Raw genomic sequence first — 15,025 nt, 5'->3', positions numbered from 1 at the left:
GTGGGTGCCACAATCAGCTGCAGGCCCACTAGTAGCATTTGATTTACAGCCCCTGGTCACACACAGTGCACTGTTCTAGGGGCTTACCTGTAAATCAAATACGTCAACCAATCACAATCACATTTTACGCAGGGAGCACATGTTCTACAACCAGCAAAAACTAAATGTGGCACACAGAAAAAATCAGGAGTTTAGAATCAAAAAGACAGGGGAAAAACACGCCGAAAATGAAAGGTCTAATACACCAGATTTAAGGATTTTTATGACACCATCTCTAAATGTTATTGGCTAAATCCCTTGAGTTATTTCCCAGGAAACTCTTTGAAATTGTTAAACAACAATTGTGTGACTCATCCACTCGGTCTGACCCAGGACCCAGACCAACCTCTTGTGATGCTTTGGCTACTTTTTTCTCTGAGAAATCAAGACTCATCAATATCAAATTGGAATCTAAAAAGGCCTCTCTACCATCCTTTTGGTTTGCTAACCCTCCATCCCCGCAGAACAGCCCAAACCAGCTAGCCTGAGCACCAAAAACAATGTCTCTTGGGACACCTTCACCCCTTTTAGCAAAAGAGACATTAACAAGATTCTTCAGAGTATCAACCCATCCAATCACTTTAATGACCCACTACCACCCTCTGTCTTCAAAATAATCAAGGAAGTCGTCACCCCCCTCTGGACAAAGATTGTCTCAAGGTATGATCCCTCTCTGCCTAAAAGCAGCTCAGGTTTCTCCTCTTTAAAAAAAACCTAGTGCTAATAGTGCAGACCTTAACAACGTCTGCCATATCTCCAACATCCCTACCATGCCCAAAAGCCTTGAAAAATGAGTCCAATCTAAACTTTGTGCCTACATTGAAAATGTCCAACTCCTAGACCATCACCAATATGGCTTTCAAAGTGGACACAGCACTGAATAGGCTCTCATTCATGTTTTCGATGACATCTTAAAAATGCTTGATCACAACTAATCCTGCCTTCTGATCCTCCTTGACCTTTCCTCTGCATTTGACACTGTAAATCACGACGACCTATTATCTGTTCTGGATCACAGAATGGGCCTCTCTGGTCTGATGCTGCAATGGTTCTCATCCTTCCTCCACCACAGATCCCAAAGAATAAAGCAGAACCACTCCCTATTCCAGCCCACGCCTGTATCTATGGGTGTCCCACAGGGGTCCGCCTTATCCCCCATAGGTTTCAACCTATTCCTGGAACCACTTGCAAATGCTCTAAACTCAATGAACATTCTATTCCACATGTAAGCAGATGGCACGCATCTTTACCTGAAATCTCCTCCACTGACAATCTTACATCACTCAACATTACCCTCATGAACACTCAAATCTGGCTAACGCAGAACCACCTCCTACTCAACCCTTCCAAATCCAAATTTTTGCTCATTTCTCCTCCCAAGGTAGACCTCTGGATGAACCATCTCACTGCCTTCAACTGCCCCCCTCCCCCCTCATCATTGATTCAGTCAAATCACTAGGAATCACCCTGGACAAACATGTACATTTGAAGAGCCACATTAGTAAGGTTTGCAAGGAAGCATATCCCCTGATGAGACTACTCAGGGATCTCTAACCTTTCCTCCCACAAGCTGACTTTAGCAGGTGGTTCAAGCGCTGATTTTGCCAAGGCTAGACTATGGCAGTGCTACACTATGTGGTCTCCTGAAATATACCTTGGCCTCACTTAGGGCTGTATTGAATACTGTGGCCAGGCTGACCACTGGCACAAAAAGATCTGCACACATTTCCCCAGTCTTAAAATCTCTAAATTGGCAGCCTTTTAAAGCAAAAATACAGATAAAGATCGTCGGCCTGACTCACAAAGCTCTCCATCTTAAAACCCCCAATTCTCTATGCCAAAAGCTAGAACTATCTGGAGGTGGTAGACCCTCAAGAAGTGCTAACACCTTCCTTCTGAAACCACAGATATTTTGCAAAAAGAGAACTTGGCATTCCCAGTCACTGCTCAGACCCATACATTAAGTAAAGGTCAATTATTAGCATTATACACCATCTCACTGGTCAGAAGTGCTGCAATAGTGCTGCCATTTTCGTCACAGAGTATGGCACTGACATTTTCTAACATTATACGATGTGTCCAACCGCTGCTGTTAACAAATTGACCCTGAAAATGATTTGATTCTTGAAAATAGTCATATTTTCTTGGATGCCCCTTTCAATGACTTTATTACACGTGAATAAGGGGCTGATTCACAAACCTTTTAGAAATATTGGTAATCTACACATCATGGGCTTACATCTGTGATGTTGAGATCAGTCCTCTTCCATCTTTCACTCACTGCGATATTTGAAATAGAGTGATCACAATCAGTCCTCTGTTAACTCCTGTTTTGAAACTTTATTTACTTTATGCAAAAAGCAAATAAGGTAATTTTTGTCATCAGGTGCATTAATTATAAGACACAAAATGGTAACTAACAAGCCATTGAAGTCAATTTAAATGGGGAACCCAGTAAACATCTCCCTTGGGTGCATCTACCACTCCTCAACAATTATTGCATTGAGTCTCCTCTCAGGACCTGGACATAATGGCTGAAGAGTGCTACCTACCTCTCTCAAGATGACTGGTTAGGGGGACCTATGTATGGTATCTCTAATTTTAGTGGTCCTGCAGGAATTAGGGCGCCCTTTTCTTATCAAAAATGGCAACTTAAAAGGAAACCTTCAAGACAGAGGAAATAATGACAGGGCTAAAGCTTCTGTGTCAATGCTCTAGATGCTTGTTCTTACTGTGCATAAGCAGAATGCCACAAGTTCCATATTTGATGAAAGAGTATTACTGAGCTGTGTAAAAATATTTTCAAACTCTGCATGAAAATAAAAATGTTATCTGTGAATAGCTGTAGACATTGACAGCTGAATTCTTTTAACCTAAACCCTTTTTAGATCTCAGCTCAAGACAGCTTTAGCTGTCTATTAGTAGACCTATGGTCTTCAATACTTAGAGGCGGCTGTGAGTTAGCCCCATGCTTACGAGTGGATGGAGTTGTTTTCCATCTCTTCATTCAATTACATTTATTTGTATTCTTGCGTTTGGAGAATTTTAATGTGACATTATCCTGCCCAGATGCATTGTATCCTTCCACTGCAAACTTGGATACTTTTATGTTTGTCTTTCAGCACTCCATAAAAATGGCTACTTTTTTTGTCTCTCTTCCTCTTTATTAACTCATTCCTCCCCCCCACCGGTGCTCCCCATTTTACATTTATTTTATAGCAATGTCCACGCCCCATGTGCTCTTAACTTACTCCCCTCATGTACTCCAACCCACTCCCTACCATATTTTTACAAGGACATTGCAGCTGCAATGGCTATTGGCCTACTTGCATCCTCTTTTTTCTATGCATTTTTACTTTGAATTTACTGTTCCAGAAGAGTAGTCAAACAGGATAAATTAAAAATTCCAAAGTGGTTGTGGGCACTTCATGGAGAATTCTGAGATGGCCTGTCATGCGTCTGTATGTATTTGCATGCTTTGTGACTCACTGGTGGACATTCTGGCATCAGTTAATACCAATGTGTTAGGAATGGGATTTCTGGTTGGTTAGGGCAAGCACCTAAGCCAGGCAAAAACCACCACTCTAGTCAGGGCAAGGGAGTTACATGCTGAAGATAACCCCTGCTCACCCCCTTGGTAGCTTGGCACGAGCAGTCAGACTTATCCCAGAGGCAATGTGTAAAGCTTTTGAACAACACTGACACACAGCAGCAACACACTAGGCATACCACAAAATAAACTCTACACAAGGGTATATAAAAATTGACTTTGTATTATCCAAAACACATTAGAATCATAATCACAGAATATACACTGTGCCAACCGGCAATAGGCAATATTCACATGGGATTCTATACAGCACCAAGCCAATCAGGCCATGGTCAGAACCATCAGAATGCAGGTAGTAAATATAAAACACAGCCATCAACTACTGGTACGATAATGACCTCAGCATTATCACATTAGGCATAAGACACAATATGCATGAATCACATAGGACATAGGGCCAGATGTATCAAGCTTTTGAGACTCGCAAACGGCCTTTTAGCATTTTCTGGTATGTATGAAATAATCGCAATTTAAGGAATCGCAAAACATTGTGATTCCTTATTTTGCCATAGCATTTAAGGAATCACAAATTTTGCGATTCCTTAAATGATATGTATGAAACATTTTACAATTGCGATTTTGTGTTGAGAAATGTCAAATTACCACCAACTTGTAGTTGGTGGTAATATGCGATTTCTTTTAAAAATGCCCTATTTGGCATTTGTGTGGGTGGCATGTGACACACATACATGCCCATAGGGCATGTATGTGTGCCACATGCACACACATGTAGATTTCAGGGGTGTAGCAGGGTGTCTTTGAGACACCCCTGCACCATTGATATAATTCTCAAATTGTGATTAGCAAATTGCGAATTCGCAATTTGAGAATTATTGCACTATCATTCCTATGGGCCTCCTGGTCCATAGGAATGCATTGGAAATTGTTCTTTATTTGCAAATTCGCAGAATGCGAATTCGCAAATAAAGAATAATAAGGAATCGCTAAAAAATAGCTATTTTCTACATACATTCCGTTTTGCGAATTCTAAATAGCGATTCGCAAAAAATCGCTATTTAGGATTCGCAAAACGGAATCTTGATACATCTGGCCCTAAACCTCTTAAGCACCCTCTGTAGGCATCACATTAGCAGAAACACATTATGCATAAAGACCATGGGCATAAATCACATTACCCATAAATCACATTGGGCATAAAGATATTAGGCAGTAACTCAGTAGTCCACCACAGTAACACTACCACAAGGTGCATATATCACCTTAGTAACTGACCCCCAGGCCAACTGGCCTTTCACTGGGGCTCAAATGCTCTATGTCCAAAATGTCAGGGCTTCTAGTGGGGCCTTCCAAATGGCCCCCTGGCTGCCTGGGCAGTGAAACCAGAGTGAGCAAATGCACTGGGGCGTGGGGTGCAACTCACTTTTTCTTCATCTAAAAAGAAATGCCCCCCCCCCCCTCGTGGCAGCTGCCTGCGCCCTCACAGGGCAGTTGAGGTCAGCACAAAGGACACTGGCACCAATGTGCTGTGAAATCCCCACTCTGGGACTCTGTAGTTCAGCTGGCCCCCCCAAAGGAAAAATGGCACTGGCACCACCGTACAGCTTGGTAGCTCCCCTCAGGGACTCCTACAATAACTTGAACAACCGTTGCAGCTGCCTGCAACCAGCGGTACAGCTGGGAAAAACAGAACAAGCACTGGCCAAAAGGCATCAGCAGATGCACTCCCTATGACCCAAGAGCCCGGTTCACTGGGCTCCATTGGGAACATCTGTTTGGCACCAACTAGGTACCCAAAAATAATTGTCCCTGGCACCACAGTGCCTCCTGGAGTGTTAGCAATCCTCCGTTTGGCCCCTACTCACTGGGGCAGGTTTGGAGGCGATGCCTCCTTTTCAGCTGAGGAAGCTTCGGCACTGGGAACCCTCGAGGCTCTGGTCAGCTCTTCTCCTCTCGCCTCACTCACTGGGGCTCTCCCTGGCTGGTCATCAGCGAAGGAGCGGGGCTCTCCCTCTCCTCACGGGAGCCCCGCGTAGACATGCACTTGCTTCAGTGGCCTCTCCTGGACTTCCTAGCGTCTGGGGAGCCCGTGGGTCTCCTCCCTCACTCTTCTGGCACTCCGTCACCCCTACAGTCAATAATAATCTCCATTTCGTTTTCTCTGCTGAAAGGCCATCTTACCCATTAGAATAGAATGGAAAGGCTGTGTAATGTGTTTACCAGCCTATCTTCCAAAAGGCGGGAGTGTGTAGGGGGAGGGGTAGGCCTAGAGGTGAAGAGGCCTGTGCTGGTGCAATAAAACAATTGTCCCATCTCCTGCTGAGTGATTGAGGATCCATACCCCCACTAATCAAAGGACAAATGTGTCACTGGTAGGGAGGCACTCAGAACTGGCTTGAGCAGGGGTCAGTGCCTCCTGTAACACAAAGACTTCAAAGCTATTGAGGGGTATAACTATGCGAGCTGAAGACCCTGAACTTTGGAGAATGGCTTGATCAAGTGTGAACTAGCCTGGAGCTACTTCGTGGATCAAGAGGAACCTTTGCCAAGGAAGAAGCAACTGAAGAGACTATTGGATAGGACTGCTCTTGCTGTGTGATCTGGAGCTGGCCTGCAGTTTGCTGTTTCAACTAAGGAAATGCTGTAGGGACTTTGCTGTGAGCTGTGTCCCCCTGCTTGAATGACTTTGCTGTGTGAGGTCCTGAAGTAACTATCCCCAAGGGCCCGAGGTGAGCTGGTTCCCTGTTTGGAAACACAGGAACACAAAAGTTTCCAGAGAAGACTCTCAGATACGCCGTGGGTGCGTGTGCTCTGTCTAGCTTGAGACCTTTGCAAGTCGTGCCCTGTGATCTTGGGTACCTGGAGTTCCAAACGAGACTCAGAGACGTGGTGTGCGTGTGCTCTGTCTAGCTTGAGTCCTTCGAGAGGATTGTCCTGGGAACGTGTGTACTGTGAGCCAAGTAAGTCTCAGCAACGCAGTGTGCGTGTGCTTGGGGGAGGCCTGAGACTTTCGTATGGAGTGGCCTGTGATCATGTACATCAGAAGAGCATGTGTGTCTATGCCACGCTGAGTGTGTGTGCTGTTTGCAGCCCGAGACTCTCGCTGGAGGTGCCCTGTGATCGGGGGCACCGGAAGATACAGTGTGTCTCAGTGACGCTGTGTATGTGTACCTTCTACTGCCTGAGACCAGCGCAAGAGGTGCTCTGTGATGGGGGGGCCCGGAAGATCAAGTGTGTTTCAGTGACACTGTGTGTGTGTACCTTCTACCGGCTGAGACCTGCTCAAGTGGTTATCTGTGATCGTGGGCACCAGAAGATCAAGTGTGTCTCAGCGGTGTTGCGTGTGTGTGCCATGCGCATGCTGTGACCCTCGTGAGGAGTTGTCTGGTTATCATGCACCTGGAGTACCTGTGAGCCTCACTGCCTCTGTGTGCGGGTGTAGTGTGCAGCCTGGGATCTTCCCATTGCCCCGGAAATTCAGAGAAATTGCATTGGAGGCCCAAGCGGCTGGACAAGGAGAGGAGAGTGGGTTTGCGCCCCCCAGGTAACGTGTGTCGACTCCTGGGGTGGGGGGCGGGCTCGGATGGAGATGCTGTCAGCCTCTCTGTCCTGCAGCGCGAGCCTCTGCTTTGGCTCAGATTGAGGCCTGTGTGCCAAGGGAGTGGCAGCACCAGGGCCTGAGGGCGAATCTGCATTCACTGTGTTCTATCTTACCCGTGTGAGAGGAGAAACTGTGGCCGGGGACTAATCGCAAGCCAGAACGAGTAGTTGAGAGACCGCCGGGGGCACCGTGAACGGTGCCAGAGTAACTTGTGTATTGCATTACTTCTGCACACCGGAGTATCTGATGATTGTATAACGCATTGCTTTATTCCTGCATAACGGACTGCCTGTTTTTTCATATTGCCCATTGCATAAGTTTGCCCAACGAACTGCCTGATCGATGTGTTACTCCTTGTCTTAGTCCTGCATCATGATCTGCTGGATTGTAGTATTACACATTGCATTAGTGTTGCATACCTAACTGCCGGATATATGTGTTCAGCATTGCATTAGTTTCTCATAACGAACTTCCTGATAACTGTATTTCACGTTGCATTGCTTTTTCCTATCAGAGTACCTGAAAGGGGACCGTACACATTGCATTATTCTTATGATGTGAAGTACCTGATGCTTGCATAACAAACTGCATATTCAGACATTAGGATTACGTAGGATTGCTTAGTTTAGCTCAATAATAATAGGCTAAGTGGAGTATTACCCCGATGCATATGTTGGTTTAGTATTGTGTGGTTGCATCGTATATCTTTTTATAAACATATACTTGTTTTTATATGAAACTCGTGTGAAGTCTATTTGTGGTGTCATCATTGGATTACTGTGAGCGTAATTGCAAATACTTTACACATTGACCTTGAAGAAAAGCCTGGCTGCTCGTGCCAAGCTACCAAGGGGGTGGAGCGGGGGCTATCTCTAGAGGCAACCTGTCTTTTCCCTAACAATGGGGCTCACAAGTCCCTGTTTGGCCAATGATATCTACCTCAGCCAACCAAGGATACTGGGAAGTCTTACACTGGGAATACCACATCGGATTTCCCTCTACGTTTGTTGCAGCCTGGCGCTGCAAATAAATCAAAAATGATCCTCTTATCCTGGGGCAAGGAAATACTGATGCAGTGCTCACAAGGCGCTGTGCCCCCAACAGTCCCCCGTCAAGGGCTGGGCCCCGGCAGACCAGCACTTAGGGCCCTTCAGCAGAGAGGCAGTCCATTGTGGTGGTTCCTCCTGGGGCCCATCAGCAGCAGGTCACCTGGAAGCACAAAATCACAACATTTTGATGGGGTCAGAGCCCCAATATTTATCCTAACATCTTTTTTGTCTGCCCTGGCACAGGGCTTGGGGGAATCAGCCTGCACTGGTTCTGGGGGGTTTTGGAGGACTTTGCTGACAAGGCTCCTCTTCCCTTTTGTCAGGTGGGGGCTCGTCATCAGACACACCACAGGGGGGCGGAGCCAGCATTCACATAGTCAGGCACAGACCCATTCAGGGTCAGGGGACAACTCCTCCCACTACTCCAAGTGCAGATGCCCTATTCAGCATGGTGCTGACTCACCCTGTCCCTCCTGGAGGCACACACATCTAACCGGCCCCTGTCACTCTAAAGCCAGACATGCAATCCACATCAGGGAGGCAGATACATCGCACACAGTAATGCCAACTTCTAAAAGTGGCATTTCTGAAATAGTTATAATAAATCTGCGCATACCATTGCACAGCATTTATTATTCCTATTCCAACCATACCAAACTTGACCACGCTGCTCCTCTCATTTCAGGAATTAACACTGAAACACTTATCAGGGAATATCCAATGCATTCCTATGGGAAGGCAGCACCATAGCAGTGAGAAACCAAAATGGTGGTTTGTCACTTATAGGACATGTGCCACACTTAAGGTACATGTCCTACTTTCTACCTACATAGCACCCTGCCCATAGGCTAGCTAGGGCCTACCTTAGGGGTGACTGACATGTAGAAAAAGGGGGTTACAGGCATGGCAGACACTTAAGGTGCCACACCACAGTGGCAGTAACACTGCACGCACAGGCCCTGCAATGGCAGAGGCCTGGGAAAGGTTTGAAAGGCTACTTCAGTGGGTGGCGCAATCAGCGCCGCAAGCCCACCAGTAGCATTTAACGTACCTGCCCCGGGTATATGAGATACCACTTTACAAGTGACTGACAGGTAAATTAAATATGCCAAACAGGTGTAGACCAATCCTTACCATATTTGACACAGAGAGCACACACACTTTACACTGGACAGCAGTACTAAAGTGCCCAGAGTCCTAAAACCACCAACACCATGTCAGAAAAAAGGCTAGGAGAAAGGCAAAAAGTTTAGGGATGAGCCTGCAAAAAAGGACAAAATCCAACACAATGTAAAAAGCATCAGTGAAGACAAAAGCTGGGCCTTTCAGATTTAACACCAATTGGCACTGCCAATGCTTGCTTACCTACCTTTGCGGATATTCCGAATCTCACAAACTACATAACCGGTCATTTTGTAAGTTCATTTAAACAATCTGCAGTTCAAATCCAATCATGTTGGTCTCAAAGCGTCTACGAAATTATGTCAATTGTGCCCGAATTCACTCAGCACAAATGTGCTGTATTCTTCCATACGAAAATATTCCATGGTGCATTCGAAAAATGATGTCACATTTGGAGAAATATTAAATAACATTTTTTGTCATGCAGGTGATAACTCAAGCCAGCGGGACTGCTTCTCATCACACCATCCACACACAGCCTGTGGGAAACCAGTTTGACAGGGTGGACGACTTCTTCATTCCCAGTACAACACTCATTATTAATCATATCAGGTAAGTTGCATCAAGAAATCCCCTCTTTCCCACCTACTCTACGCCTGCAAGTCGTGTTCGTTCACCAGAAGCGATGTCACATATAGAAAGAGGACACTTTGCCCTTGTGCTAATGAGAATTTTATTGATCACTGCTTGTCTCCTTCCTAGACTTGAAAACACACATTGTGAGTGACGTGAATGGATTGGAGAGTGGATTTAATCGCTTGTTTCTGTTAGGGTAAATATTGAGTTGGTTGATTCTGTTTGATCTTGGATTCTTATTTAATTGGGGTTGCACCATTCTGTGGAAGATTCTAGAAACATTAAGGTATGCGACGGAGGGCAGGCAGGTTACTCTTCAGCTAATTGTATGTTTTGTTGGACAAGCAACTTGTCACATTAGGATGTCGTAAAGTCGTTTCACATTTGATTTGCACTAATGTTGAGAGAATTAAAGAGGGTTTATTCTCTAATGTCTTCTTGGAGTCTGACTGTCGAAACCCCTGAAGAAAACATCCGTGCTGTCTTCTAAACTGTGCAAATGTTTCATTCAGAATGAAAAGTTTGTTTGAAAAGTCTACCTATCCTATTTAGTGCCAATATTCTGTGCACAGCTCATAATGTATGAGTGTTTTTTACAATCAAGTACGCGTTCTGTTTGCACAGAGCTATTTAACATATAGTTGCTTTGTGTATGCTGACCTTGTGACCAATTAACTCCGAAAGTATTTAATTCATGAATTGTATCCTCAACTGCATCCTCTTAACTAGCTGAAGGTGCGCAAAGTTGAACATTGGGAAAAAAGCCAAGTGTGAGCAGTAAAAGGTGTAAAAAATATAACATATGTCCGGTGCAAATAGCATTGAAACGTGCACGACTTCTAACTGGTGAAAAATATGACAGTTTTGAACATTTTAAAAGTGTACCCTATTAAGCACATGTAGTCAATGTCTATTTGAAGAGCACGGTTTTATTTTTTAATAAGGTATTTCCATTTTAGCTCAAAATACGGCATCATGTTATTATTTAGGGCCTAATGCACCAGTTCCGTTCATAAACAAGACGTGCCCAATATGCACAGACCAGTTTGCAACTGGGAATGCAATATGAGACATGTTTAGTAATAGATGTATCAAAAATTAGCTATTTGATCAGACTAATGAATATTAATTAGGAAGGCCGCAATTTGGTACCCTCTCTGATTGGCTGAACTGTTTGGCCTGAAAGCCTGCACTGGACAGCAGACTTATGTCTATGCTGTTACTTTCCTAAACAGAAAAACTTTTTTAAAGGAGACTGTGTGCAGTAAAGTACCAGGCGTTACTTAAAAAAATAATCCTTATTTGGGAATATATTGGGGGAGCAGGCAGTGGTCCTATTGCAAGTCAGTTACTACCTTAATTCGGGGGCTGGTAACTAATCACTGTATGTTACTGCAATTACAGTAACCAGTCATTGATACAATCCTTTCCAATTCGTTAATAGGATAGGGGTATCTCTTTCATTCACCCTATCTGGTATTTCTAAAGAGTTGTAAAAGCCCTTCGACAAACCTTGTAGAAAGACTTTGGGGCATATTACCAAGCAATAGCGATAATTATCGCTATTGCTTGGTTAGAGACAAAAATTTACCGCTGAGCTGCGGCGATTTTTACCGCAAATAAACCTTGGTATTACCAAGGTTTACCGCAAATGCGATAAAAATCACCGCAAAGCATGAATATCGCTGAAAAGTCAGCGATATTCATACATTACTGAGCTAATGCTCTTAGCCATGTTATCCACCTCCCATTGGATAACATGGCTAAGAACTGCTCAGGGCAGGTGTTAGCTTTTGGAGATATTCGCGCCTAGCGCGAATATCTCCAAAAGTTGGTAATAGAAGATAGCGATGTTAGCGACTGTTTTCAGTCGCTAACATCTTGGCCCGCCCACTTTGCATGTCATTAGTGATAAATATCACTGACATGCAAAGTGGGGCCCAAGATGGTTGCTATATCCTACTAGCTGTCCCTAACTGGTGTTAGCGACAGCTAGGTAATAGGGAGATAATTTTATCTCCGCTTTCTTGGTTTTAAAGCCAAAAAAGCGGAGATAAACCCCCTTGATAATATGCCCCATAGTTATGTTGTGTAAAGCTTTTCGCAATCGCAAATGCCATGACTCTGCTAATCACAGGTCTCCGACCACAAAAGGTCTTCGCTCGTTTCATAACCATCTTATACAGCAGATTAGGTGAACGTTTCTATTTAATATTTAGGATATATTTTTTTCAAATGATGTCAGAATCCGCCTACTCTTGTACATTTGATCTAAATGGCAGTTTGAACATTGGATATAGTAGTGTATGATTCTTGAACAAATGAAGAGTGATGCCAACCATCTATCAACAAATGCCTCAGTGTGTTTTATGTTTTCATACAAAATGACTCGTCTTGTTTTTTGCGGTCCAGTTATTAGATCATCATCGTAAAAAATACCGATAGCAAAATATGTGCGAATTTTGTGAACAGTGACTACAAATTATTAATTATTTGAAAAAAATCTGCAATATTAGTTAGCCAAAAGATAATTAATGCAAATACTAATGGATAACCTAAATTTCAAACAGTCTTTAAACTGCACTAGTCCCCAGTGAAACTAACACACAAAAATTACTTCTGCTGGTGCAACAGATGAATTCCGCGATCTTCGTGAAAGAATTTGGGGGCATATTACCAAGCAATAGCGATAACTATCGCCATTGCTTGGTTAGAGACAAAAATTTACCGCTGAGCTGCGGCGATTTTTACCGCAAATAAACCTTGGTATTACCAAGGTTTACCATAAATGCGATAAAAATCGCCGCAATGCATGAATATCGCTGAAAAGTCTGCGATATTCATGCATTATCGAGCTAATGCTCTTAGCCATGTTATCCACCTCCCATTGGATAACATGGCTAAGAACTGCTTAGGGCAGGTGTTAGCTTTTGGAGATATTCGCGCTTAGCGCGAATATCTCCAAAAGTTGGTAATAGGAGATAGCGATGTTAGCGACTGTTTTCAGTCGCTAACATCTTGGCACGCCCACTTTGCATGTCATTAGTGATAAATATCACTGACATGCAAAGTGGGGCCCAAGATGGTCGCTATCTCCTACTAGCTGTCGCTAACTGGTGTTAGCGACAGCTAGGTAATAGGGAGATAATTTTATCTCCGCTTTCTTGGCTTTTTTTTCACAACCAAATTGGCTTTTAAAGCCAAAAAAAAAAAAAAAACGGAGATAAACCCCCTTGATAATATGCCCCACGGTAAGCTCATGTGCCTAGGAATCATAAAGTTCTGGGGCAGGGAAGCAGAAACACTATCTTCGCTGATCTTGCTTTCAGGTATCCCCACATACAAGTTCACAGGAACCAAAATCCACACAACTCCTCCCTCACAAATGAAAGAAGTAAATAAAACCTAGGCTCAGAAACTAATCAACAGTATAGACATAGTCACATGGATAAGTCAATACCTCCCTGTCCTTTCCAATAACTCGCTTCTCAAATGTGGAATTATACCAACACCCCTCTCGAAACCAGAATCCGACAACAGACAATGTAAACATAGTGATTTCAAACTCTGCGCCTGTGACTCTCACTGCATTCTTAAGACTCCCGGCTATTTTGAAAGCTTATTTTCAAGCCTTGTGTTTGTAGAACATGAACCAAAAACACCCCTTTTCACATCCACTGTATAACGGTATTTTACTCCTCAGAAGTTTTGTTTATCAGTTCGGCCATAGTTTTCCCTGTATTTTTCATTGACTCACCAGTTTGTTACACTTTTCTTAAATTTTTCAAGCAATTTGGGCTTTGATGTTGGGTTGTATTTACAAAGAACGCGCAATGGCACTTTCTGGATTGAGACATTTGGTGACAATCTATAGTTTTCTTTAATTTTTCTAACTATTTAGTCCTTGAAATGTCCAGTGTCTGTTGCCAGTCTACACACTCCTTAATGGGTTAGTTAAAATCTCCCCGTATACTTTTGGCCTCTGAATGGTGTAATGATTATGGGCTGTCAACAATTCCATTAATCTTCAGAAATCCACCTTTATGAGACATGTGCTGCCAGAGAACAGTGGTTCTGCTACCTTAAACATTTTTTCACTCTTTGTATAGGTCCCCCCTAGGGTGGGACTCTCACCAAATTACATATAGGCACAACAGTGAAACAGGAAGGCAAACAGTTTGATAAATGTATAGATGTATTGAAAAAATCATGTACTTGAAGAGACAACTTTACAAAACACATGTCCAACATACACAACAAACATAGGTGATTATCTTCAATAGTGACATACAAAAGTGATAGATTGTGACTGTAAACAACACAACACTACACAATTTAAACAGAGAACATAAAACCATCAATTGATCTTTACAATAGCGGTGTATTCCTAGCAAAAAAAAACACCATAGCAAGACCTCCTTTCTTTTGTGGGTCTTGTTGGGCAACATTGCTAGATCATTAAAGTGAACGTTCTGACCCCTGATTTATATGTGCATATCAATGACATCACTGTGGGGTCTTCTTCAGGACAAAGAAACAGTTGTGCATGCCCTTTAGGAAGTAACTCATTCGATTAGATATCTAATTCATGAAGTACCAGGGGCACACCTGCTCCCTGTTTGCCTGACAGCTTCGGGGTCATTCAGTTGCTAGCATCGACTCCGAGCGTGTATGCCGTAGAATTAACTCCGAAGCTGTCGGGGAAAATTAGACATTGGTATCGACCAGGTCTTGGTCCTTAAAGATGAATTTTACATTATAGGCACGCTTTGCCTCTTTTTCCCTATCTGAGCATAATACGCCAGAGATAAACAGAGAGCAGGTGTGCCCCTGGTACTTCATGAATATTGAAATCCTTATTGAATCCTTGAGACACTGGGCACTACAGGAGGAAGGTTTTTTCATCCCCAGTCCAATCTGAATTCCTGGTTGGCCAGAATGGGCTCCTTGACCTAATTAGCTGTCCACTCGAATGAATACAAACAAATATTAAACAAAAAAAATAAATCG

At 43.6% G+C, this 15,025-nt stretch overlaps 1 protein-coding gene across 2 annotated transcripts in view; it reads left to right on the top strand.

The window, feature by feature from the left end:
• The window catches only part of FSTL5 (follistatin like 5), a 2,973,258-nt gene that overhangs the window by 2,735,295 nt on the left and 222,938 nt on the right, over positions 1–15,025 (top strand). For both annotated transcript variants that reach the window (XM_086962384.1, XM_086962383.1), the window contains one exon: positions 9,867–9,991. In XM_086962384.1, coding sequence (XP_086818510.1) covers positions 9,867–9,991 — 125 coding nt within the window. The remainder of the gene's footprint in view (positions 1–9,866; positions 9,992–15,025) is intronic.

The sequence above is a fragment of the Lissotriton vulgaris genome, chromosome 3_1 (genome assembly GCF_964263255.1).
Source record: "Lissotriton vulgaris chromosome 3_1, aLisVul1.2, whole genome shotgun sequence".
NCBI classification, from domain to species: Eukaryota; Metazoa; Chordata; class Amphibia; order Caudata; family Salamandridae; genus Lissotriton; species Lissotriton vulgaris.
This window is presented reverse-complemented; position numbering and strand designations above follow the sequence as displayed.